This window comes from Myotis yumanensis, unplaced genomic scaffold (assembly GCF_028538775.1).
Source record: "Myotis yumanensis isolate MYYU_CA2020_CCGP unplaced genomic scaffold, mMyoYum1.0.hap1 SCAF_13, whole genome shotgun sequence".
NCBI classification, from domain to species: Eukaryota; Metazoa; Chordata; class Mammalia; order Chiroptera; family Vespertilionidae; genus Myotis; species Myotis yumanensis.
Genome location: NW_027223764.1, coordinates 24,173,611 through 24,198,864, shown reverse-complemented (window position 1 = coordinate 24,198,864; position 25,254 = coordinate 24,173,611). Strand labels below are relative to the sequence as shown.

General features: G+C 37.0%; 1 protein-coding gene and 1 non-coding gene across 4 annotated transcripts in view; both read right to left on the bottom strand.

The window, feature by feature from the left end:
* The window catches only part of IDE (insulin degrading enzyme), an 80,823-nt gene that overhangs the window by 31,164 nt on the left and 24,405 nt on the right, over positions 1-25,254 (bottom strand). For all 3 annotated transcript variants that reach the window (XM_070432698.1, XM_070432699.1, XM_070432701.1), the window contains exons 4-10: positions 23,237-23,406; positions 10,562-10,684; positions 4,850-4,962; positions 4,008-4,170; positions 3,217-3,309; positions 2,704-2,795; positions 1,683-1,763 (exon numbers count right to left, since the gene is read on the bottom strand). In XM_070432698.1, the coding sequence (XP_070288799.1) occupies positions 1,683-1,763; positions 2,704-2,795; positions 3,217-3,309; positions 4,008-4,170; positions 4,850-4,962; positions 10,562-10,684; positions 23,237-23,406 (835 nt within the window). The remainder of the gene's footprint in view (positions 1-1,682; positions 1,764-2,703; positions 2,796-3,216; positions 3,310-4,007; positions 4,171-4,849; positions 4,963-10,561; positions 10,685-23,236; positions 23,407-25,254) is intronic.
* On the bottom strand, positions 9,231-9,362 carry LOC139022228 (small nucleolar RNA SNORA51). The gene has a single exon (XR_011473617.1). It is a non-coding gene; the product is annotated as a small nucleolar RNA SNORA51 (small nucleolar RNA).

The following is a 25,254-nucleotide window of genomic DNA, read 5'->3' as shown; positions in this document are numbered from 1 at the left end:
AGAGAGGAAGGGAGAGAGATAGAGAGTTAGAAACATCGATGAGAAAGAAACATTGATCAGCTGCCTCCTGCACATCCCCTACTGGGGATGTGCCCGCAACCCAGGTACATGCCCTTGACCAGAATCGAACCTGGGACCCTTCAGTCCGCAGGCCGACGCTCTATCCGCTGAGCCAAACCGGTCTCGGCAAAACTGAGTATTTATAAAGGAAGAAAATTTGATGGTTAAATGCTGACATCTACAGGATTCTTAGTATAAAGTAAATACATTTTTATGAACAAAATTTCCTCTCAAATTTTTTTTAAAGAAATCAGACAAACATTTAGAGTTGTTGTGGGGGGGGAATGGCTTATATTTCTGGCTAGTGAAGAAAAATAAGGTAGAAGATGCTTTTCAGTAAGAGTAACTTCCAATATACTGACACAGATTGATTGATCCATTAATTCAACAAGTATTTAATGAACACCTACTCTGTTCTAGACACTGCTGTGGATACCAGGGTAGACAAGACAGATGATGTCCCTGTTCTGAAAGGAGCTTATATTGTAACTGGGAAGGAGGCAGATAATAAATAAATATTGTCATTATATTTATAAGTGCTATGAGGAAAATTATACAAGGGTAGGGGCATGATTGGGAGGTCAAGATAAGGACTCTCTGAGGAGACCCAAAGGATAAGAAGAACACTGACAGCCTGGCTGGTGTGGCTCAGTGGTTGAGTGTCAACCTATAAACCAGGAAGTCATGGTTCAATTCCTGGCCCAGGTACATGCCTGGATTGTGGGCTCGATCCCCAGTTGGGGGCGTGTAGGAGGCAGCCAATCAATGATTCTCTCTCATTCTGTTTCTGTCTCTCTCTCCCTCTTCCTTCTCTGAAATCAATAAAAATATATTTAAAAAAGACAAAAAATAAAAACATTATCAGTACAGCTTCATTTTTTAAAAAAAGAACAACATTGACATGCAAAGATCAGAGTGTTCCAGGTAGAGGAAACACCAAATGTAAGATGGAAGAATGAACTTAATGACTGAAGATTAGGCGAACAGTATCACTGGAGTGGAATGGGAATGGGAAAGGTAGGCTGGGGGAGGAGGGTATGCAGTATGGTCAGAGAGATAGGCTGGGGCCAGATCACCTTGAAGGCTAAGGTAAAATTGCGGATTTTATTCCAACTCTTGATGAGAAACCACTGAAGAACTTGACACAGAAGAGTGAAACAACCTATTTGGTTTTCAAAAGATCACTGAAGCTGGAAAAATAAACTACAGTGAGAATAAGAAAGAAACCAGTAACCCAGATAAGAGACTATAATGGTAGTCCAGGCAAGAAATGATGGTAGCTCAGACTAGGGTAGTAGCAATGGAGATGGAGAAAAGTGAATAAATGACCTATAGCTTTCATGTAATTAGCAGTTGACATACTGTAGAATTGAAAAATATTGAAAGCCATTAAGTAAAATGCCTACATAATGAAAAATATTACAGATGACAATTTTTTAGAATGATGAAAATTAAGATTTTAAGCATGTTTTGACATAAAAGTTGGCGAGATTGCTACAAAGTCTAAAATTTCATACTGCAACTTCAATTTTTATAATTTGTATAGTATTGAAAGTAATATATGCAGGGTCACTGAAATAGTCTACACACCAATACATATAGCAAAACAATAGCAAACTTACATGCAATATTCCTGCGATCTTAGAGGTATAGCCCCGTGGCCTCTCTTTATCTTTAAACCTAAAAGCAACAGCATTCAAGTCCTAAAATGGAAAGTTAACCAAATTAGAGACAAGTCAACTATTATTTTAAAATAGCTTTTTGTGTGTGTATTTGGTTTGCACTATAGATTTTCTACTCTATACTTAACGTCGTTACACTTACTGAAAAAATGACTATGCTTGCTTTAGAAATGTATAGACCATGAATGAAAATAGTTAGGAAAACTGTGGGGAAGAACCTTGTGAAACCCAACAGTTAGTTGCATAGATGATAATTTTACTGACCCATTCAGAGAAATGCACCCAGATTAGAACTATTGTCATAAATTTCACAGAGATTATACCTTGAAACTTTTACTTAGGTAAAAAAGATGTCTCTCATCCTAAATTATATTTCAGAACTTTGATAAGCCTTACAGTAAATATAAAGTGCAAATTTTTAAAAGCCCTTTAAAAAGAATCATTTAAAATTTTGGAAGAGAAATCTCTTTTGTTTTATTTTTATTTAAAAAGGAAAAGAAAAGGGGGAAAAGAGAAAGATAGCCAAGCTTTCCCATATATACAGTAAAATCACTTTTAACACCATAATCATATATAAGACAATTCACTACTTCTTTGAAGTTTGCTACAGAGTTTTATTACCAGATCTGAAAATAAGAGAGATCATGCAGCCTCAGACACAGTAAAGTAAGCTGATACAAGCTCAAGAAACTGCTGGCATTCTTCTGAGAGACAAAAAAGCAAACCGATTTCTTCCCTTTTCCTTCCTGAAAAAGGTTATGTGATGCCATAACCTTTAATTGTGCCCCAGGCAGCCAATCAAACTAAGCCTTAACTAAAGCTACTATGCATTGCAAACCTTTACTTAGATTAGAAAAAAAAAATCTTCAAAAGTTTCACTGGGCCTTAAATTTAAATTAATTCACATATATATGTTTTCTGAGAATTTTCCTTAAGAATAATTTTGGTGAAACAAAGGTACCTTGCACTCTTGGAAAACCCATTCTTGAGGTCCTTCTGCACGTAACTTCTGAATGTATTGAAACATGTGCAAAATTATATCTTCAACATGTACTGGAAAAAAGGGGCACACTTAAAAACCATTCAGTCCTCAAATCCTTTAAAGCAGTGAGCTCGCTCCTAAAGTAAGCAGAAGATGGTCCCTCTACGAAATGGAGTTCTCACCTCCCTGAGACAGGTTTTAGGGTCCCACAAACAAGGCCCTCTAGGCTTTGGGATATGTAATAGAATGAGCTCTGGGATAATAAATGAGCAAATGAAAAGCCTAGTACACATTTGACAAGTGCAACATAATGATCAGATGTTAAGGTGGGAAAATCATCCATGAAACGAAGGGCACATTGCACATGAAAAGTACAATGGATGAAGTGTTTATAATTTCACAAACATAAAACAGATCACAGGTAAGGAAATTAAAAAAATAAATCATACAAAGTCATTTTTCATTCAAAGACAAAAAAAAGTCAATACTTACATAATCCTTCTTCAGTTAAGTCCACATTAATGATAAAAAACATAAAACCTCGAGCTCCTTCCTTCTGCCCGCCAACAAGAGTATTTACCCAGCCTGTAACAATCAACGCAAATAACATGATTGCATGTGTGGCCTCCTTTGGGACAAAGGAATCTTTTTAAAAATTCACAAAAGGATTAGAATGGACCTCCTGCAGAAAAGACTGGGGGGTAGAGGTGATTAGAAAAAAGAGCAGAAAAGCAGTTTCATATAGTGCAGAAGACTTAAGGGGTTTGGGGGGGCTTGGAAGCTTTCTTCAGGACTCCCCAAGTCAGTTCCCAAATCAAGAGTAGACTACCGTGTAAGTGGATGTGAAAGTGAAGCCTAAGTTGAGAGGGGCCTTGGAAATCCTTTACAGACTAGATCTTGGTACACCCTCTGGTTTGAAGGGTAAGAGCAGGCAAAAAAATTATAGGTACTGACACTTTATAGAGATAGTAAAATATATCCAATGTGAGTTTATACTTTTTGACCTCTTTTTACGTTTAAAACATGCACCATAACATCTTACGAAATACCTAACCTTTAGTGCTCAATGCTAAAGGATAAAACAAATATTGGGGGGTGGGAGGTCCCCCAACGCAAAAAACTAAGTACACTTAACAACCACTACCTCCCTCCCCCATAAACCCAAAATAGTCTCTCATCCAAAAATGTTTTTTTCACAGGAAAATATTTAAGAGGAAATGAGAGCCAGAGTAAAAAGATATAGTGGAATATTATGCTCAGAAGCTGGTGCCCAAAAGACTTACCCTTTGATTTAAGTTCTGATAACAGACTTCCAGGACCTTCATGCCCAATAAGATGACCAAGATAATGACCAGGATTTGATTTGTAGTATTTCTGAAGGTCAGGTATGGGAAATGTCACATAAAGATTCCTAATATCCTTAATAGGTACGATTTTATACATTTGCTGGAGGGGGGAAAAAATCACAAAAGATTAGCTACATACAACTCTCACTGAATAAAATACAGGGTGTGTCCCCCCGCAAAAAAATGGGTGCCCCTCAAAAATATATGCACACTTTAACAGCTGATAGCTCAATTTTGAAAATGAAATGTATTTTCATAAACACTGCCTTTATGATTATTCAAACTGTGTATATATATTTTTGGGATGACACCCTATATTTATAAACTATGAAGAATACTGATTTTCATAGAAGAATTCAAAATTCAAGAGAGAATCAACTGCCAAAGAAGATCACATTAAGCATAAAGAAATAATGACCTGGCCTCTTTCTTAGTGGAATGTCATTACATTTTGTATAAAGTCCACGTTTTATCCCCTGGACTGTGCAGCTAAATACTTCTGGATGCTTGCCCTCTGGCACTGGATCATAGCTTTTATAGTCTGCTAAGGTTACAGCTACCAAAACTACCTTTAGCATGCAAAAATCGGATTATATTGGCACCTTTTTGATGAAACATGTCCCTAATAAATGTGAAATTGATTTGATTACCCAGATAAATAGTAAAAACTATATAAATAATAAAATCTTCAAAAATTTCCATCTATTATTTGGTAAACTAGGTATATATAAGTCCATAAACTTAAAAAACAAAACAAAACCAGAAATACATGTACTTACTTTAAGATGTTCTTCTTGGAAAGGGTGTTCAGGGAATTCTGGCAATGGGACATTTTTGTTCTCCACTTCAGAAAATAACCTTACCACCAGATCAGTCAAGTCGTCTAATGATTCTACAGGAAAACATATAAGGAAAACAGAACTTAATCTAATCATAACATATGACAAGTAGTATCTAAGGCCTTAGGATCTCATATACAAACATAAAATCATGTCATACACCTTAAACTTACACAATGTTGTATGTCAGTTACATCTCAATACAGCTGGGGGGAATGGGGGGGAACCTTAGGATCCCTGATAAACCTCAGGACTATTAAAGGAAAACCGAAATGTGGGTTTTTTTTAAATTGTTTCAGGTAAATTGAAGCAGTTAAGTCCTAGAAATGCCTATATAACTTCTAAAGCTGTTAAACTATATTGATAATGAAATACTTCACGTCTACCTCTTTATAGTCTAAAAACTGTTATGCTGGTCTAGATGGTGTGGCTAAATGGTTAGAACGTCAATCAAAGCATTGCAGATTCAATCCCTGGCCCAGGTCAGGGTTCCTGCGGGCAGCAATCAATCTATGTCTCTCTCTCTCACATTGATCTCTCTCTCTCTCTCTCTCTCTCTCTCTCTTCCTCTCTGCCCCCTTCCCCTCACTCCCTCCTTTCCACTCGCAATATCAATTAAAAAAATATCCTTGGGTGAGGATTAAAAAATTAATAATGAATAAATAAAAAGCTGTTACACAAATGTTATACTGCAATAAATTTAGAAACAATAATAATCAGTTGCATTTGGAAGCTATTTTTTCCATGATTCCCATACTAAATCATCAGCTAACAAACTGTGACATCCACCTTATAAATAGTCTACATTCATTGCTAAAAGTCAAATATTAGAGTTTGCAAATGATTGATTTTGTGCGGAAATAGTATAAAATGGTGAAAAGAATTCTGGGTAGGGGGATCAGGGGACCTGGATTCTAACCCTCGCTTTACCAAGCAACTATGTCAACGGACTACTTGGAGAGGCTGGTTAACCACTCCAGGTTCTGTAAAACTAGAAAGTTGGGTGGGATGATCACAAGTCTCTTCCAAGGTCTAACATTAAATAATACTTTATTATAATATTCCAAATTCACTCAAAGACTTGTAATCGTTGATAAAATTATGTGGCCACTTACATGAAGTTCTCCTATGTTATTACCTACCTATATTTTTTAATAGAGTTATACTTGTAAAAGTTTATAAAGTTATAAGATGTTCACTATAGCAGTTTATAACAACAACAAAAACTGGAAATGACCTAACAGCTACCAATGTATGGATGTTATGAAATGTCTGAACAGTAGAATTTAATGCAGCCATTAACGAGGGAAAGATCTATATATGAAAATGTCTCAATGCTCTATTAAGTGAAAACTGCAGGCTATAAAGCAACGCCATGTGATGTATCTTATTTAATTTTTTAACAAACATACATATATGTAAGTATATTAACAAAATTCTACTTTTGGAAGTATAATAAATGACTTAAGGTGACAATTTTTTTTTTAAATTAAGGTGACTATCTTTAAGGAGAAGGTATGGTGGTTATAGGATGGGATGAAGAAGAAGAATTTGATTTCTATATTATACCTTTCAGTGTCAGATGAAATTTTTTCCATGTATAGACTTTACTATTATTCTAAAAAGGAAAAAGTGAAAAAGGTTATCTTTTCATAAATAAGATAACCACTCACCTTGATTCTGTCTCCTCAAAAATAGGTTACTTATAAATGGTATAAACATTCATCACTTGTTACTGTCAGGAAGCATTTGGATCAAATAAGAAATGTCCCTTGATGTTCTATGACCTATTTTGAACTTTTCCATGAACTCTCTAGAGAGTCCTTAATCACTATTTGAGAACTGCTCTCATATAGTCTGAAATTCTCTTCTAGGCCTATAAATGTGGGCATTTGCACTTTATTTACAAAACATGTTATTTTTACTTTGATTTGACATGTTTGAAAGACCCCAAAATATCCAGAGCCAAATAAAAGGCAGATCAGTGGCTGCTTGTTATATGACAAGTGAATTCGGGAATGGAACAGCAGGTATCTTTGGAGCAAGAGATGTCAGTGACGGCTCTGACATAAAGAGACATAGGTGGGACATGAGACATGAAGCAAGGTGGGCAGTCAACAAAGGTTTGTGGACCTGGAGTGCTGATGACGGCAAAGCTCTTCAGAGCAAGGTTCTATCAGGTGTGCCTTTCCAGTATTCTGGCCTAAAAGCATAAATTCACAATATGGCTTTTTAAAGATAAGGAGCTGTACAATACTGCACAGTCCATCTTCACCACTAAGCTGTGAGCAGCCAAAGAACAGGGAACTAAGTCTCATTCATCTTTACATCATTAGTACTTGGCATCCCAGTGTCTGTACTTGATAGGTACCTATTTGTCAAGTGTCCAGGTAATTAGTGCTACCACAACTAGAGGGATGGCCCTGTGGGAGAACAGAGAAAAATGTTTTTGTCCCTTTGTGACAAAAATCTTCCACATGGTAACTCTTCTACCCTCCTCCAAGAGATCCTGCTTCCTCTTAACACCTCTGTACTTTAAGGACACTTGTCCCAGGCCCCTCAAGTCTACTGAGCTTAGCCCAGAGGGTCAGTCACACTGGGAGAGTGATGTGTACACAATCCGGGAATTGAAACATCTCGTTTCTTTTAGACACTATTCGGATCTCCACTAAACCAAGAATACAGAGCAGCACTCATGTCTGATTCATCTGCTGTCATTAACATGCTCAATAAGTGCTTATTAAAATCATGTTTTATTTTAACAGGACAAAGACAAAAACACAGCTGAAGCATCTATTCCCGGGACCAATGATACTGAACGCGCTTGTCCTACCTACATTTAGAAAACACGTAGGATTATAAAGTATACTTTTTAAAATTAGCCCTCACTTCTTAGACCCATTTTATATCCTGGTTCCTATTGCTTATTTTCTTTCCTTTATTTTATTTTTTTTAACTTGTGGACATTTTAATGAACTTCCCTCCATATAGCTTCAAGCTACCAGGACACAGGCCCCACTAACACCCTTAATCTTCTCCTCAGCTCTTCTGCTGAAGAATTTGGCCTTCACAATGACAGGCTACTTAGGGAGCTTTCCCATCCTCAGAACTTAGTAGTAGCCCGACTGCACCACATCAATGAAGGAGCAGCTCCAGTCTTGCTTTTGGCAGCATTTACTCGTGTCTGCTCACTTGACCAGGTCCACAGTTTATCAACGTTGACAGTTGGGCAGAAGCTCTGGTTCCTCTTTTAAGTGGTAATGCCTCATACCAACTCTCCCAAAGTAACCTGGGTGATATTTGTCGAAGTTGATCCTGTGATGATGCAAGCCACCAGCACTACCCCGCCCCCCAACCCCGGGTGCTTCCTGTGCTTGCTGATGTGGCCGTGGCCGTGGCTCACTTGGCCCCGAAGTTTTCGAGTCTTCCTCAGTCTAGGTGGCATGTCGGTGGCTGAGATGCAAGAGCCCTATTGCTTATTTTCTAACTACAAAAGTAACATTTGCCAATAGCGGAAAACTTAGAAAAACAAAAGCAAAAAGAAAAGAGCAAAACTCATCCATAATGTCATGATTATGGGATGCTAAGTGTAGCCACCGTTCATGAACCATTTGATATATGTCCAGCACTACACGGACATTTTTTCTGCATTATCTTAATTAAACCTCACAACACATATGAGGTATTGCCTCCATTTTACAAATGCAAAACTGAAGTTCAGAGAATTGAAGTAATTTTGCTAGCTCACAGCCATACAACTGAACAGGTAGTATATTTGGAATTCAAACCCAAGCTGTCGGACTCTAGAGGATGAGTTCTTAACCACTATCCCACATTATTAAATTTCTGGTATGTGTTTTTCTACTTTCTCTTATATCTCCCATTTATGTCTCTTTGAATTTTTTTTACATACACAAATGAGATCACATAGCCCATGGTGCTTTTAGAGTGCTTTTGTTTTCTACTTTGTCCTCTAGCACCATTCCAGGCATTGGGAACAAAGCAGTGAACAAGATGCTGGTATAGTAGACAACCATAAACAAATATTAATATTCCAGGAAGCAATAAATGTTATCAAGAAAAATAAAGCATGTCAGACAGAAAGTGGGAGAAAAAATACTATTTTCTATAAAATATTGTATTATATTGCTATTGCATCACTATTTTAACCAATCTCCTATTTTAAACATTTAGAGTGTTTCTAACTTTTCTCTAACAAGTACTATATTGACCAAAAATCCTTGTACATCACCTGTTAGAACAACTCTTAATTATTTCCTCAGATTGTGCTTCTAAAAGTAAAAATGTACCTTCCCCCCTGCCAGATCCTCCCTTTAACAACACAGATGTGGCAAAGAGTCGGAGCTCAGGTGTATACAGGGTGGGTTTGCTCTGCCTCCTCTTTCTAACAGTCAATGTAAGGACATTAGCCTGTGGTAAGCACTAGGAGGCCCACTACATTTTAAAGATAATGTATCTTGTTAAAATGTCCTCTAGAAAGTGTGAGTAACTGTATAACTTGTATACACCTCTGCCAATACAAGAGTATCCCTTTTCTATAATGAGTATTACTTAAAAACCAAAATTATGGTAATTCAATAGAGGGAAACAATATATTATAATTAGTTTATTTTCATTTTTAAAAAAATAAAATCTTGGCCCAGCCAGTGTGGCTCTGTGACCTATGAACCAAGGGGGTCATGGCTCGATTCCCGGTCAGGGCACATACCCGGGTTGCAGGCTCGATACCCAGTATGGGGCATGCAGGAGGCAGCCAATCAATAATTCTCTCTCATCATTGATGTTTCTATCTCTCTCTTCCTCTCCCTTCCTCTCTGAAATCAATTATATATATATACTAGTGGCCCGGTGCACAAAATCTGTGCATGTGAGGGGGTCCCTCAACCCTCTCCAATCCGGGACCCCTGCGGGATCGGGCCTAAACCAGCAGTCAGACATCCCTCTTGCAATCCAGGACTGCTGGCTCCTAACCGCTCGCCTGCCTGCCTGATTGACCCTAACCCCCTCTGCCTGCCAGCCTGATGCCCCTAACTGCTCCCCTGTCAGCCTCATCGCCCCTAACCACCTCTGCCTGCTGGCCTGATCGCCCCTAACTGCCCTCCCCTGCCAGTCTGATCACCCCTAACTGCCCTCCCCTGCCAGCCTGATCGCCCCTAACTGCTCCCCTGCCAGCCTGATCGCCCCTAACCGCCTCTGCCTCGGCCCCCGCCACCGTGGCTTTGTCTTGAAGGACGTCCAGAAGATGTCTGGTCTAATTAGCATATTACCCTTTTATTAGTATAGATATATAAATCAAACCTTTCTTGTTTACATTCCAAAGTTTTCCCAGTTTATCATCATCTGTCTTTTAATATTGTTTCTAGTTTTTTAGTTGTTATCAGGTCAAATCTTTCAATCTTTTCTTTTATACTTCCTTTATTTTATATGCCTAGAGCACCTATGATTCATTTATATTTTCTTCAGTTCTCCATTAAAAATCGCCTAAGCTTTTTTCTACAAGGAGATCATTTTCAAAAACCTCTGAGCAGATAAAAGGTAGTATTGTATTATCCTTCTCCCAAATACTTTGAAAAAGCCAAAATGGAAAACTTTTATTATCCAATTCAGTGAAAAAAGTTTAAGGATTCTTACCTCGACCTAAAACACAAATAGCCATTAAGTTGGATGAATAATAAGTAGAATGGAATTTCAGTAGCTCTTGTCTTACATCAATGCCTTCTTGATTTGGTCTAGTCTCTAGAGTATATTTGTTACCTGAAAGGGAGAAAAAAACATTTCTCAGAAAACACAAACTACTAGTATGTGGATTTAAAATTTTGTAATTATTGCAACATCGCTATAAGTTGAATCTAAAAAACAGAGTTCAAGCTGATACACACAGTGATTAGCCAAATATGTTTGAATGTAAGCTGGATAAACAAAACAGTATAGTGCAAAACAGTGACATTTTAAACTATAGAATTTTCCCTCAGGAACTTAAAGTGCTTTATAAAAATTATACTTCTTAAAACCCCTATGAGATAGTAGGTAATATGAGCACTTATAAGATAAAATTAGATCCACATGGCCTTCATTCACACTTACTTTAATTCCCTAAGTGCTACACCATTAATTTAGCATAACCACTAAGGTATCTTTTTGGAACTTGCCAAGTTACTTGTGGAAATAAACGTACTATTCTTGGCTGCAGCACTAAATCTGTGATGTAAATTTTCATGAATTTGATCTAGACTGGTAAAAAATAAGATGTAGTGCTATTTTTACAAGTCTCAAGTGATAATACCACTCTTCTGAAATCAAATAACTAATCAAATTAGGATGAAATATGCATGTTAAAGCAAATACTCAAACTAAGTACTACCTTTCTAATAAGGATATTTAGAGACTGAGAGATGGAATTTCAACAATTGGTGACTCTAAAAATGGCACCTTGACTAGAACTATCTTAAGATCCTACTTAGAATAATAAATTTTATTATTGCTCCTGCTTAAATGGGCTCCTGTCTTTCATCTGCAGACATGAAACTATGGCAGAACATAGTCTTGATGTAATTTTCCCCTTTGGGTTAATAACGGTTGATGAACTGATATTGGGAGTCCCTTTTTTACTTAATTGGATATCCAAAGAGAGCCACCAGATGGCGATCTTAGACCCAGTCTTTAGATCCAGAGAGCTGCATAGAATTTGGAGCCAAGATTCATGCCTCAGGATGCTTGAATTAACAGATCCAGTGGAGAGTGTGTGCAAGTGCTCATTAATCTTTTTCAAGTCACAAAGCAATCCAATGTACTCATCTTCATAAGCAGTAGTCTGCTAGTCAAGTTTCCAGGTTCTTAACTAGTCTTCTCAGTTTCTCACTAAAGATCCACTTCAATTCCAGATCAGCTCTACATGGGATCCTGGGACATCCTCTCACTTTACCTAGAGGATTCAGATATTCTTAAAAGTACCCAGAGTCTCAATTCTTCAGGAAAAAAAGGAGCTTTTTGCCGGGTAATGGCTTGAAGCTCTCTCATTTTATGGTGAAACTTGACAATTGATGGTGTTTCCCTTTTCCACTAAGTGAAGATTCTAAAAGCCTCTGTTCCAACAGACTAGGCTTAGAGCTTCCTTAGTCATTTACATTGACAAGCTCAAATTCCTACAATATTTGGACAAAGATCAACACATTGGAACACACAAATTTAGAGAAATTAAGTTTTATTTCAACATGCTATAAATTTTATATTAGAAATTAGATTTTTAAAAATCTGAGTGTGATCTGATTTGCCTATTCACAATCTAGTTAATATTCTGGTTAAAAAAAAAAATCTCAGATCAAAGTTTAAGAAGACCAAGATCATGGCCTCCATCTAGAACTTAAATTCTTTCAGGTTAGGGGGGCAAGGGGTAGGGGGGGAAATGAGAGGTATCTGTAATACTATCAACAATAAAAAAATATTTTTAAACAATTCTTTCACGTTAACCAGCTCTAGTTCATCCTTGCTTTGATTTTAACTTACCTGAATATCTTACCATTCTAATCTCTACTCTTTACCTTTAGGTCCACTTTAAAATACAGAGATAAAAGCAGGAGCATACACCAAACACACTAAGACATGCATCAATGGCAAAATACTGACAATGTCATATTAAATAAGCCAAAGGACTACAGCGGAATACAATACAGCAAAGAAAATGAATAATCCACTCTTTATATGCAATAGTATAGATGAACTTCATAACTTTAAGGCTGAATAAGAGAAGCCATACACAAAAGTGTATATACACTTTATCATTTCATTTATACAAAACAAAAACTAATCTGGGTTATGCAAAGGCAGAACAGAGGTTACCCTGGGAAATGGATAGTGACTACAAAGGAGCAGAAAGAGGGCTGGTGAGGTGCTGGTAATGTTCTGCTTTTGATTGGGTGCTGATTCGTGTGCTCAGGTTTTGAAAATTAAATGAGTTATACATAAATAACAACAGTATATTCATTCAACTGATTCTTCAACTAGCAGCAATGGTAAAACAGCAACAATTTATCAAAACCACACATACTCTTCTGTAAATGTGCTGAATAAAAAGTTAAATAAAAAATAAGGTGCCACTGTCAACAGCAATCTTGCTCATCTAAGGTAAAAATTGAGTGATACTGGATCTCTGGCTAAACGGATAAACAGAGGCAATCACATTTGTTTTGGAAAATGGCTTTAGCTAGAAAGAGATACCATTTTACAAAGCTACATTCTCATTTGTTTGCTGTCTTCCTAATATGTGATGACAAAAAGGAAACGGTGGTCCACTTGGAAACATCCCAGAATGGAAGTTCTGTATCCTTAGAAGCTCCTGAATTAGAAAAAGGAAAAGGTTCTTCACTGTGACTCTCTTGGGTCAGGATAGTCAGCTCTCAATACACTGACAAAGAACACGGATACCAGTTATAAATGCGCCAGAGCCAGGCTTGCTATTAGAACAATTCCTTTAAGAGTTTTCTAAAAACAGGAAGGCTAGCTAGTGGAAGTTCTCAAAAAACAGTTAGATATAGAAATGAAAGAAAAAGCAGGACATAATGCACAGAATTCCATAATTAGTCCTTAAATTACTGAGTGGACTCTATTATTGTCGGCACCAAAATCCCTACCCAGGTAGAGAGGTGCAGAGGAATGCTGGCTTTAGTGTTGGCAGAGCTCTCATCTAATCCAGGGTAAACTATCTTCCAGTAGTACTACCTTGAACAAGTTATTTAACTTCTCTTAGTCTCAACCTCTTATCTTGACATTGTTAGGCTTACACCAAATTAGAGGGGAAAACACCTGTAAATAACAAGCTTTGGCCAGTTTGGCTCAGTAGATAGAGCATCAGCCTGCGGACTGAAGGGTCCCGGTTTCAATTCCAGTCAAGGGCACATACCTAGGTTGTGGGCTCAATCCCCAGTGGGGGACATGCAGGAGGCAGCCAATCAATGATTTTCTCTCCTCACTGATGTTTCTCTCTCCCACCCTCTTCTTTCCTCTCTGAAATCAATAAAAATATATTTTTTAAAAAGTATAAAATAGTATTCAACATCCAATAAATAGAATGGAAAGTTTGATGACACCAAGGGCTATTTAGGGACATGAAGTAATGAAAACTCAGACACTGCATGAGGGAGTGCAAATTAAATCAACCTCTATAGGGAACAATTAGATAATATCTGTTAAATCTGAAAATGTACATGTCCTACTACTATATAGTAATTCCACTCCTAGTACCCTAGGGAACACTGAGTACAAGGAAACATGTACAAGGAATGCTCACAGCAGCAGCACTGTTCCATTAACAGGAAAATGATAAATACTGGTACATACATTCAATGAATTATTCAAATAGTAGCAAAAATAAGACTGAAAAACTTATCAAAGGCACACTCACCAATATGGATAACCCTTAAAAATATAACATTGAAAGAAAAAATACAAGTGGCATAGGTGACTCACAATAAAATACCATTTTTAAAAAGGTGTAAAAAACTATACAACGTATTGCTCAGAGGAAAACATATGACTAGCAATGTTTTCATAAAAAAAACATGGGAATGATAATCACCAAGCTTAAGATAGTGGTTACCTGTCAGGAGCTGGGAGGAAAATGCAATTAGAGAAGTATACATCAGATGCTCAAACTGTATTTGTAATGTTTGTGTTTATAACGATCTCTTTTATGACAAATGATAAATCTGTAAAAGTGTCAAAGTATTTAACATAATACTTGTTGTATAGTAGAAAAATACACAATAAATAGCAGCTACTACTGCTATGATCTGAATTGTAGGGGGTACTTCTACCTTCTGAGTATATCACAGAAACCATGGCAGTAAAGTAGGGAAGAAAGCTCAGCCAAAGGTCCGTATGACTTTCCTCTACGTAAGAATGCAGGTGTAGCCCTAACCGGTTTGGCTCAGTGGATAGAGCGTCGGCCTGCGGACTGAAGGGTCCCGGGTTCAATTCCAGTCATGGGCACATGCCCAGGTTTCGGGCTTGGTCCCCAATAGGGGGTGTGCAGGAGGCAGCTGATCAATGTTTCTCTCTCATTGATGTTTTTAACTCTCTATCCCTCTCCCTTCCTCTCTGTAAAAAATGAATAAAATATATAAAATAAAATAAAAGAATGCAGGTGTGGCCCGGCTGGTGTGGCTCAGTGGTTGAGCAGGAACCCACAAACCAAGAGGTCCCCAGGTTCAATTCCTGGGGTAAGGCACATGCCCAGGTTTCAGGCTTGAAGACCAGTAAGGGGCATGCAGGTGACATTGATGTTTCTATCTTATCCTTCTCCCTTCCTCTCTCTCTCTCTCTCTCTCTCTCTCTCTCTCTCTCTCTCTCTTTCTCTCCTTCTCCCTCTCCCTCAAATCAATAAAAACACTAAAGAAAGAAAAGAAGAATGTAGGTGTAGAGAACAACGTGAATATGGCTGGGATAACAAATAACAACTTAGTCTCTAGACACACACTGTCCTAATTTAGTGCTAATTCAGCTGGGTCGTGTACATCAAATTAAAATGCTGCTACCAAAATCTGAATCCTACCTTTCTGGCTCTGTCACCATTACAGTGAGCTCCCACAGTGGACTGAGGATGTCAGGGTTGCTGACCCAATGGGACTGCCACTCTGAGCCTCCTGGAGAGAGCACTGGCTTGGTGGTTGGGAGATTTGGGGTTTCTTGTCCTGGCTCCATCATGTACTAATTAAGCAACCTTGGAAAAGACTCCAAATATCTCCAAGGGCTCATTTATTTTATCTGTAAAATAGGGGTAATATGGATACATGCCCAGAGGTTAAAAGCAAGGGCTCAGTCCCTGACTCCTTGGTTTCCTAGCTATGGGACACAGGCAAGTTTCTTAACCTCTATAAACCCATTTCCTTATTTGTAAATAAGAATAAGGAACTGATCTCACAGGATTACTGTGAGGATTAACCCTTTTCGGTCATATTAAATTTGGACACGGGTGTCGTACTGGTCGGAATTAATTTCCATTGAAAGAGCAGTGATACATAACATGCAAGATTATGAAGGATAAACAAGATTTATTAATTCTTTTTTGGAACTACGTCACTACTAGTAGAATCACTACAAACGTTATCACTTTCTACAACAGAGTCAGTATTCAAGGTGCCAAAATAAAACTCTTCATCGTTACTTTCAGGTTCGCAGTACACTTCTTTTGATAACTTTCTTTTTGCCATTTTGGAGTATTATTTTGAAATATCTTAACAAGCGAGAATGCCTAATTACAGTTAAACGTAATTTGTAAAGCTTTATTTGAAATTCTGCGAAGTATCTCCGAAGCTTGTCGATTTCTTCCCTCTCAAAAGGCGACTGACTCGCCACGGTGTTTTGCATGGCGAGTGTGGAACGACCGCGTTTGTTTATATTGAGTTTCGATATCTCCGATTTGTCGGGGCAATGTTTTGGTTCGTGACAAGGTCGCTTAGACACTTAAGAGCTTTCAGAGAAATTATGAACTGATACATGAATGAACAGAGTTAAGATTCGTACGGTTCCTTGCTGTGGTGGCTGAGAGCAGACATACGACCGGAACGGTAAAAAAGCTTTGGTGGCTGAGAGTAGACAAACGACCAAAAAGGGTTAAATGAATAATCCATGCTAAGCCTCAGCATAGCGTCTAAACTTAGGTTGTAATTCTGATGAAAAGTGATAATAGACATGAATGGGGCTTTGTAAATTGTAAAGCTCAGTAAATGCTATTTTATATTTTCATGGTAACAATTTAAATTCTATTTTTAAAAAAGTTTATAAACTCAGGAACTAATATATATAAATGCTGACTTTCAAGGAAATAGAACTTATTTTCCTAAAGTCAGCCATATATTTCTTACATTCTGTGGGAAAGACTGAAGTTTTAAAAATCTATTTTAGAAACTACAGCTGTCTCCAACTGTATGTCTGATAAGGTTCTCAAGAAAAGGTCAACTTGATCATTATAATCATGAAAATCTTAAATGTTCTCTAAAATCCCAGGATTCGCCAAACCGGTTTGGCTCAGTGGATAGAGCGTCGGTCTGCGGACTGAGAGGTCCTGGGTTTGATTCCGGTCAAGGGCATGTACCTTGGTTGCGGGCACATCCCCAGTGGGAGGTGTGCAGGAGGCGGCTGGTCGATATTTCTAGCTCTCTATCCCTCTCCCTTCCTCTCTGAAAAAAATCAATAAAACATATTTTTAAAAAAATAAAAATAAAAGCCCAGGATACGCCGAAACCGGTTTGGCTCAGTGGATAGAGTATCCGCCTGTGGACTGAAGGGTCCCAGGTTCTATTCCGGTCAAGGGCATGTACCTTGGTTGCGGGCACATCCCCAGTAGGGGGCGTGCAGGAGGCAGCTGATCGATGTTTCTCTCTCATCGATGTTTCTGACTCTATCTCTCTCCCTTCCTCTCTGTAAAAAATCAATAAAATATATTTAAAAACAAAACAAAACAAAAAAAACCCCCAGGATTCTGAAGGTTTAGGTTAATGTATCTACAGTTAGTTACTTGAAATTCTTATATATGAAATATAATAATTTATATATCACATTTTCTTTATCCATTCATCTATCGATGGACACCTCAGTTGCTTCCTTATCTTGGCTCTTGTAAATAATGCTGCATATATCTTCTCAAATTAGTGTTGTTTTCTTTGGATAAATACCCAGAAGTCAATTGCCAGGGTTGTATGGTATATCTATTTTAGTTTTTTGAGGAATCTCTATACTGTTTTACATAGGGGCAGTCCCACTAACAGTGCATAAGGGTTCCATTTTCTCCACATCCTCGTCAGCACTTATTTATTGATTTATTGATGACCACCATTCTGATGAGTGTGAGGTGGTATCTCATTGTGGTTTTAATTTGCATTTCCCTGATGATCAATGAAGTTGAGCATTTTTCCTTTGTCTGTTAGCCACCTGTATATCTTCTTTAGAGAAATGTCTTTTCATGTCCTCTGCTCATTTTTCAATTGGATTGTTACTTTATTTTGTTGAATTGTATGAGTTTCTTATGTAGTTTGGATATCAACCGCTCATCAGATATACCACCTGTGAATATATTCTCCCATTCAGTAGGTTGCCTTTTTGTTTTGTTGAACGTTTCCTTCACTGTGTAGAAGCTTTTTAGTTTGATGTAGTCCCATTTGTTTGTTTTTGCTTTTGCTTTTATTTCCCTTGCTGAAGAGGTGTATCCAGAAAGATAATTCTTATGCCAAATAGTTTACATCCTTTGTTTTTTTTCTAGGAGTTTTATGGTCTCTGGCCTTACATTCAAGTTTTTAACCCATTTTGAGTTTATTTACTTATATGCTGTAAGAGAGTGGTCCAGTTTCATTTTTTTTGCACGTATCTGTCCAATTTTCCAAGACCACCTGCTGAAGAAACTATTATTCCAGTGTATATTTTCACCTCCTCTGTCATAAATAGGTTGACCATATTCTGTTCCATTGATGTGTCTGTTTTGTGCCAGTACCATATTGTTTTGAATATTATAGCTTTATAGCATAGTTTGAGATCAGAAAGTATGACACTTTGTTCTTTTTCTCTCTCAAGATTGCTTTGGCTATTTTGTGATTCCATATAAATTTTAGGATTATTTGCTATAGTCCTATGAAGAATGACATTGGTATTTTGATAAAAATTGCACTGAATCTGTAAATTTGTGTAGTGTCGTCATTTTAACAACATTATTCCTTCCAATCCATGAGCACTGTATATCCTTCCATTTATTTGTTGTCCCCTTCAATATCTTACAGTTTTCAGAGTACAGGTCTTTCACCTCCTTCTTAAGTTCATTCCTAGATATTCCATTCTTTTGGTTGTAACTGTAAATGGGACCATTTTCTCAATTTCTCCTTCTGACTGTTCATTATTAGTAGATAGAAACATGATAGGTTTCTGTATATTAATTTTGTATCCTGCTACTTTACTGAATTCTTATTAATTCTATCATTTGGGTGAATTCTTTAGGGTTTTCTATATATAGTATGTAATCTGCAAAGACAGTTTTACTTCTTCCCTTAATGTTTGGATGCCTTTTATTTCTTTTTCTGTCAGATTGCTGTGGCTAGGACTTCCAGCACTATGCTGAATAATAGTGGCGAGAGTGGGCATCCTTGTCTTGTTCCTGATCTTAAATGAAAAGCTCCTAGCTTTTCACCAGTGAGTATGATGTTAGTTGTGCTCTTAGCATATAAAGCCTTTATCAAGTTAAGGTAAGTTCCTTCTATACTCACTTTGTTGAGTCTTTATCATAAATAGCAGTGGAATTTTGTCAAATGCTTTTTCTGTATCGATTGGGATAATCATATGATTTTCATCCTTAGTTCTGTTTATGTAATGAATCACATCATTTTGTGGATGGTGAACCACTGTTGCATCCTTGGTATAAATCCCGCTGGCTGGTGGCATATAATCCTCTTAATGTACTATTGAATTCAGTTTGCTAGTATTTTGTTGAGAATTTTGGCATCTATGAAGAACACAATTTTAGCGTGTTTCTCTTCTTTTGGCAACTCTGGTAAATTATCTTGTGTTTAATGGCTGATCTGAAGATTTTCTTGAATATTTTGTATGCAGACAAGTACATCATATGAAAATAAGCAAAATTTTCTTTTGCTTCCTTTCCACCTTTTAAATATCACATTTTTCCTTGACTTATTGCAATAATTAGTGCGATAGTACAGCTGAACAAAAAAAGTAATTAGAGGGTATTCTTGTTTTGTTTTTTGCTTTTAGTGGAAATCATTTTGAAACTTCACCATTAATCATGATGTTTGAGATAGATTTTTATCAGAGCAAGAATTTTTGTTTTTATTCATGAATGAGTGTTAACTTTTATCAAATGTTTTTTCTAAGTTTACTGAAATGACTGCCTATGACTTTGGTTTACTTAATCTGTGGATTGAAACCCATTTGATCATAGCAAAATAAATTTAATGTATTTGCAGAACAGAATTTCTTATAAAGAAACAATATAACGAGGATACCAGACTTCATCCTAAGATGTAAGATAGATAATGTTTGGTAAAACTTTTGTTTTAGCTCTTACACAAACACACATGTATGTGCTCTCAGTTGCTGAGTAAAAAAAACATCCTTCTTACTGTGGGTTGTTTAAAAAACAGTTTGAAAGCCACTGATCTATACTAGTCTCGAAGCATGAAAAAACAATGTAAAGGACAAATATTGTAAGGTTTTCTTAAAAATAAATAACACAATGTTTGGATTTTGTTCATTTAAAAATACCCAGATTTTCCTGATATTATTATGTAAATGTTATTTAAATACTCTTTAAAATATTTTATACTTAAATATTATTAATATTAGAATAATAAATCATAATCCCTTAACGGGCAAAATGGGCTACATTCACAGAAACATTTTAAGTCACTCAAAAGTAACAGAAATAAATTAAGCATGAATTTCTGAAAAGGACTCTTCTTTGAGGATCACTTTTACAAACTTTTCTTTATGTGTAATTTCTAGGGCTAGATCTTTCATTATATTTTCAAAAGTATGTGACTTTAGAAATGACAGAACCTCTACTCCAAAAAGTTCAATGTTCATTTACATTTCTAAAATCAGAAGATAACGTGGCATCTGCACGACTGACATCACCATTTCTGTCCTGTTGCACTGAGTCTGGCTTATTCATGTCTTGGCTGTTTATATTACTTCATCCTATGCTGACTAACTGCTTAGCCTTGTCAGTGGTTATATGCCCTCAAACCCCACCCATATACATATGGCCATTCAATGTTTCTCTTTGCCAATCACTCCTGAAACTTTCCTTTAGGACATTTTTTTCTTTGCTTGTGAAATAACATTACTCACCCTACTCATTGGATTTATTTCTGGAAGATTTGTGGCTGCTTCCTGATTATACTGATTGTGATTTGTCACCAGTGAGGCTATTTAAAAAGAGGCAACTCCCAAAGAGGAGCCCCAACTCGTTCTGCACAATGGCAGCATTGTTGGTATAAGGATCTAATCCACCAAAGGGTAACAATTACTTGGGTGTAAGAAATTTGAAAAAAAATTTTTTAACTCACATTCCCTTCTTATATTCCATGTATGCTGATGTTCTCTACTAAAGCCACTTTTCAAACAAATTGGCATTACACAGACATTTCAGGGACCACAGAATTTATCTTAGCAATGATACTGATATTTATAGTGCCAAGTATATAAATCTGAAGAACATAGCATCATTGCTTCTAACTGCAATTTTTAAAACAACTTCGAATTCTATAAAGGTATGCTAATTCCCTGGCTGCTGCTGGATATAATAGTGTGGTATCCAAACTGAAAGAAAGCTTTCTTTATAGTCTTTTTTAGAAGTCCCCCAAGTTAACTTACATAATAAACATAAATTTGAAAGTGCACAAAGCAATCTATTAGTTATATGTAATTTTATAATCCCCAAAGTAGTATATTTAAAATCATAGCAGCCTATTATAACAATTACATTTGTTAAATGGGAATGGCAAGAGTAGATGAGGAAAAGGGAGACTGTTTTTTAGTTTAAATACTTCAGTACTGAATAAATATTTAAACACTTTTTAATAAAAAACTGAATAAAGAGTATAATTATAAAATCAAGACATTAGTTTTTTTCTACACCCCGTCATCCCCACATCTAATCTCCTTCCAGACTTAGCACTGTGAGGGCGGAGGCCTTGTGTGTCTTCTACAGCAGTCTATCTCCCACAGAGCCATCCCCATCGCCAATGCTCTGCATCTAGATGAGTAGAGGTGAAGGCAATGGTAGCAGGAGGATTCAACAAACCTTGAAGTGAGCATTAAAAATAGCACTTCTGCCCGCAGTCGTGGCTCAGTGGTTGAGTGTCGACCTTCAAACCAGGAGGTCATGGTCGATTCCCAGTCAGGGCACATGCCCGGGGTTGCAGGTTCGATGCCCTGTGTGGGGCATGCAGGATCAATGATTCTCTCTCATCATTGATGTTTCTATCTCTCTCTCTCTCTCTCTCTCTCCCTTTCTCTCTGAAGTCATTAAAAAAAATTTTTAAATAGCACTTCTATTTAGAAGTGAAGGGACCAAAGTTTTGCCATCCTGAAGCTGCTTGTTGGAATATTGATTTTAAGCTGTTTACTAAGAAGCAAGACTCAGAAAGAACCTTTGGCCTTTTCCACCTAAACATCCTGCCTAAGAGGTTTAAATGAAAAGGCCTACTCCAGGAAGGGAATTTCAGGATATTCATTTTAGCCTAATTTGAATTAAGTATGGTAAATAGGAGGACTTCAGGCAGGGGCCTGTTCACTAGAAATCCTGTGTCCCATTGTTTCTGAGTTGCCTTGCAAGAATTTGCCTGCTGTGTGTTCCCTTCTCCCTCAACTATCTGTAAATTGCCCACTCTCACTTCTTAAATCTAAGACCCCATTCCCCCTACCTTTCTCCTTTATCCAAAATGTCATATATACCCAATGTTGCCTCACTGTTTTTGAAATTTTTATGCTTATGTGAAGTTCCCATGTGTATGTAATAAAATTTTATTTTCTCCTGTTAATGTCTTTTAATTTATTAACCCAGCTAGAAGAACTTAAAAGGTAGGAGGAAAAGTATTAATTTTGTAGCTCCCATTAGAAAGTAGACTTTAGAATAAAAAGATCCATTATCTTCTCCCTTTGAAATTCTAGTTAGTATCTATTCACAATTCTAACTGCTCTGCTCCTTCAACATTTAGACCCCTATTTGAATAGGATGGCCAGAGAAACCCTCTACAGGGCAAATAATTGATCATAACGACAATGTTACTACAAGTTTGAGAATATCATCCTGAATATTACATATGAAGTCCAATGCCAAGAACCTGACTCCTGTATGACATTCTTTTTTTGGAACTACTAAGTAAAATGCCAGTCACCTGTTAAATGGAATATAACTACTTCATTCTTATTGTTTCCAAACTCTAAGTTCAATTCTACACCTTGCTACCCAACAAACTCACTTCATATTTGGTCACTATTCTCAGTAACCTATCACTTTCTCCATGAAGCCCATATACCTCAGCTTCGGCCTTAAGTCATTAGTCACAATATAGGTGCCTACACTGGGACCAGGCTGATATTAAGGGCAGGAGCAAGAAACAAAAGTAAGTAACAATGATATAACAACCACTTCTCAGCTCCAGACTATGAGTTTATAAAAAACAGTGTACGTAAAAATGAGTTTTGAAATCTTCCGTCTTGAACTGTAAAATACAATACTATGCAGAGAGGTCATGGGTTTAAAAGAGGTCAAGGAGAATTAATGCATGAAAGCTGCTGTTGACAAACCTGTCCCAAATTTGCTGAAAGGGTGTTTGGGATTCCCCGTAGCTTTCTCCAACTGAAAGAGTCTCCAAGCATCGTTCATCACATTCTTCTCATGTTCTGAATCAACTGCATTCACCTCTCTGTCTTTGCAACTCTCATCAAATAACGGGCACAGAAAAAACTGCGCAAACCTAAGGGTGTGAAACATAATTTAAAAGCTGTTATTTTTAAAAAGTGGCCTTTAAAAAAATGCTTGAAATGTAACAGATAGGAAATATTAATTCTATAAAATCAGAAAAAAACTACCATTGCTACTAAGAAAAAAGGAATATAAAATATGTTCTAAGTAACATAAAAAAATATATAATATTGGACATATGTAAATTCAGAAGTCAATCTACCCGAGAGATGTTAGTGAAGATATAAAAAGAAGAACACCTCCGATTCTGACACCAATTCCCATGTCTTTTTTCCACACCACCAAACAATTCTCCGACACCAGCTGGGTATCCCACAATTCAGCTCAATTACAACACTGGCTACCTAAAAATCAGATGCTGCCCCCTACAAGACTGCCCCCTTCAGACACTAATCACAAGTCTGGGTTGTCACCTAAGCTTCTGACGAATCCTCTGAACAATCGATGGGAGGATTCCACAACTTCCTACTCGGGTTCTATTAATTTAGCAGAGCAGCTCACAAGGCTCAGAGAAACATTTTACTTTCTAGCTTACTGGTTTATTATAAAAGGATATAATTCAGGAATAGTCAGAAAAAAGAGGTACACAGGGCAAGGTATGTGGGAAGCGGTGAGGAGTTTCCATGCCCTCTGAACACACCTCTCACCAAATCTCCATGTGGTCAAAACTAGGAGTTCTCCAAATTCCGTCCTTTTGGATTTTTAGGGAGGCTTTGTTGATTAAATCATTGACCATTAGTGATTGAACTTAATATCCAGCCCCATTCTCCTCCTTAGAGGTCTAGGGATGAGACTATAAATTTCAAATCTCTAACCATGTGGCTCCCACCCTCAAGTTACCTAGGGGCTTCCCCCAAACCCTCATTAACATAACAACCTTTATGGTTCTGACCACTTAGGAAATTGCAAGGGGTTTTTAGGAGTTTTATGAGTCAGGACCAGAAAAGAAGACCAAATATATATTTCTTATTATAAATCACAATGTCGCCTTAGCGGTTTGGCTCAGTGGATAGAGCGTCTGCCTGGGGACTGAAGGGTCCTGGACCTGATTCTGGTCAAGGGCACATGCCATGGTTGCCGGCTCGATCCCCAGTAGGGGGCATGTAGGAGGCAGCCAATCAATGGTTCTCTCTCATCATTGATGTTTCTATCTCTCCCTCTCCCTTCCTCTCTGAAAATCAATAAAAATATATTTTAAAATAAATTAATAAATTAGAATGTCACAACACCAAAAAGTCAAGGCAGACTTATGGAGACAGCAGCAATCTATTTAAGATTTGCAGTTTAGCATATCTATGAAAATCCTTGTTATAAATGGCTAATTCTCCAAAAAAGGAAAAGGCAGGTGATAGTTCTTAGGCAAGGAAACCTTAAACTTACAGTTTTAGGTGCAATATCACTAAGACTCAGATATTTTAGGACAAACTAAGTGACCTACTTTTAAAAGGCTCTATTTGAATTTTTCTTCTCATGGAGAAAAATAAACAAATCTACTTTAATTAGTGAAAAAAATGGAGTGAAAAACCTATGACATAGTAATTTGACTAAGACATAAGGCTTCTATGAAATTGTGAGTATTTAAAATTTTTAATAAGCAGTGATTCCACAAATACCATGGCATGTAACTCTAACAAAAGTAACTAAAATACTTTCCTTGAGACTATTCTTTAATAGTAGTACCAAAATTTAACTAAGATACCTTTAGTTAATAAATTAACTCTCCTATATCAGGTTGTAATCATGATTTCATACAGTAATTCTTCTAAAGAAACGTTAGCCCCCATCTTATAAAAAAAAGATCCAGAATTCAGATGAAACTGAGAGGAGAAGGTCTGTCTGA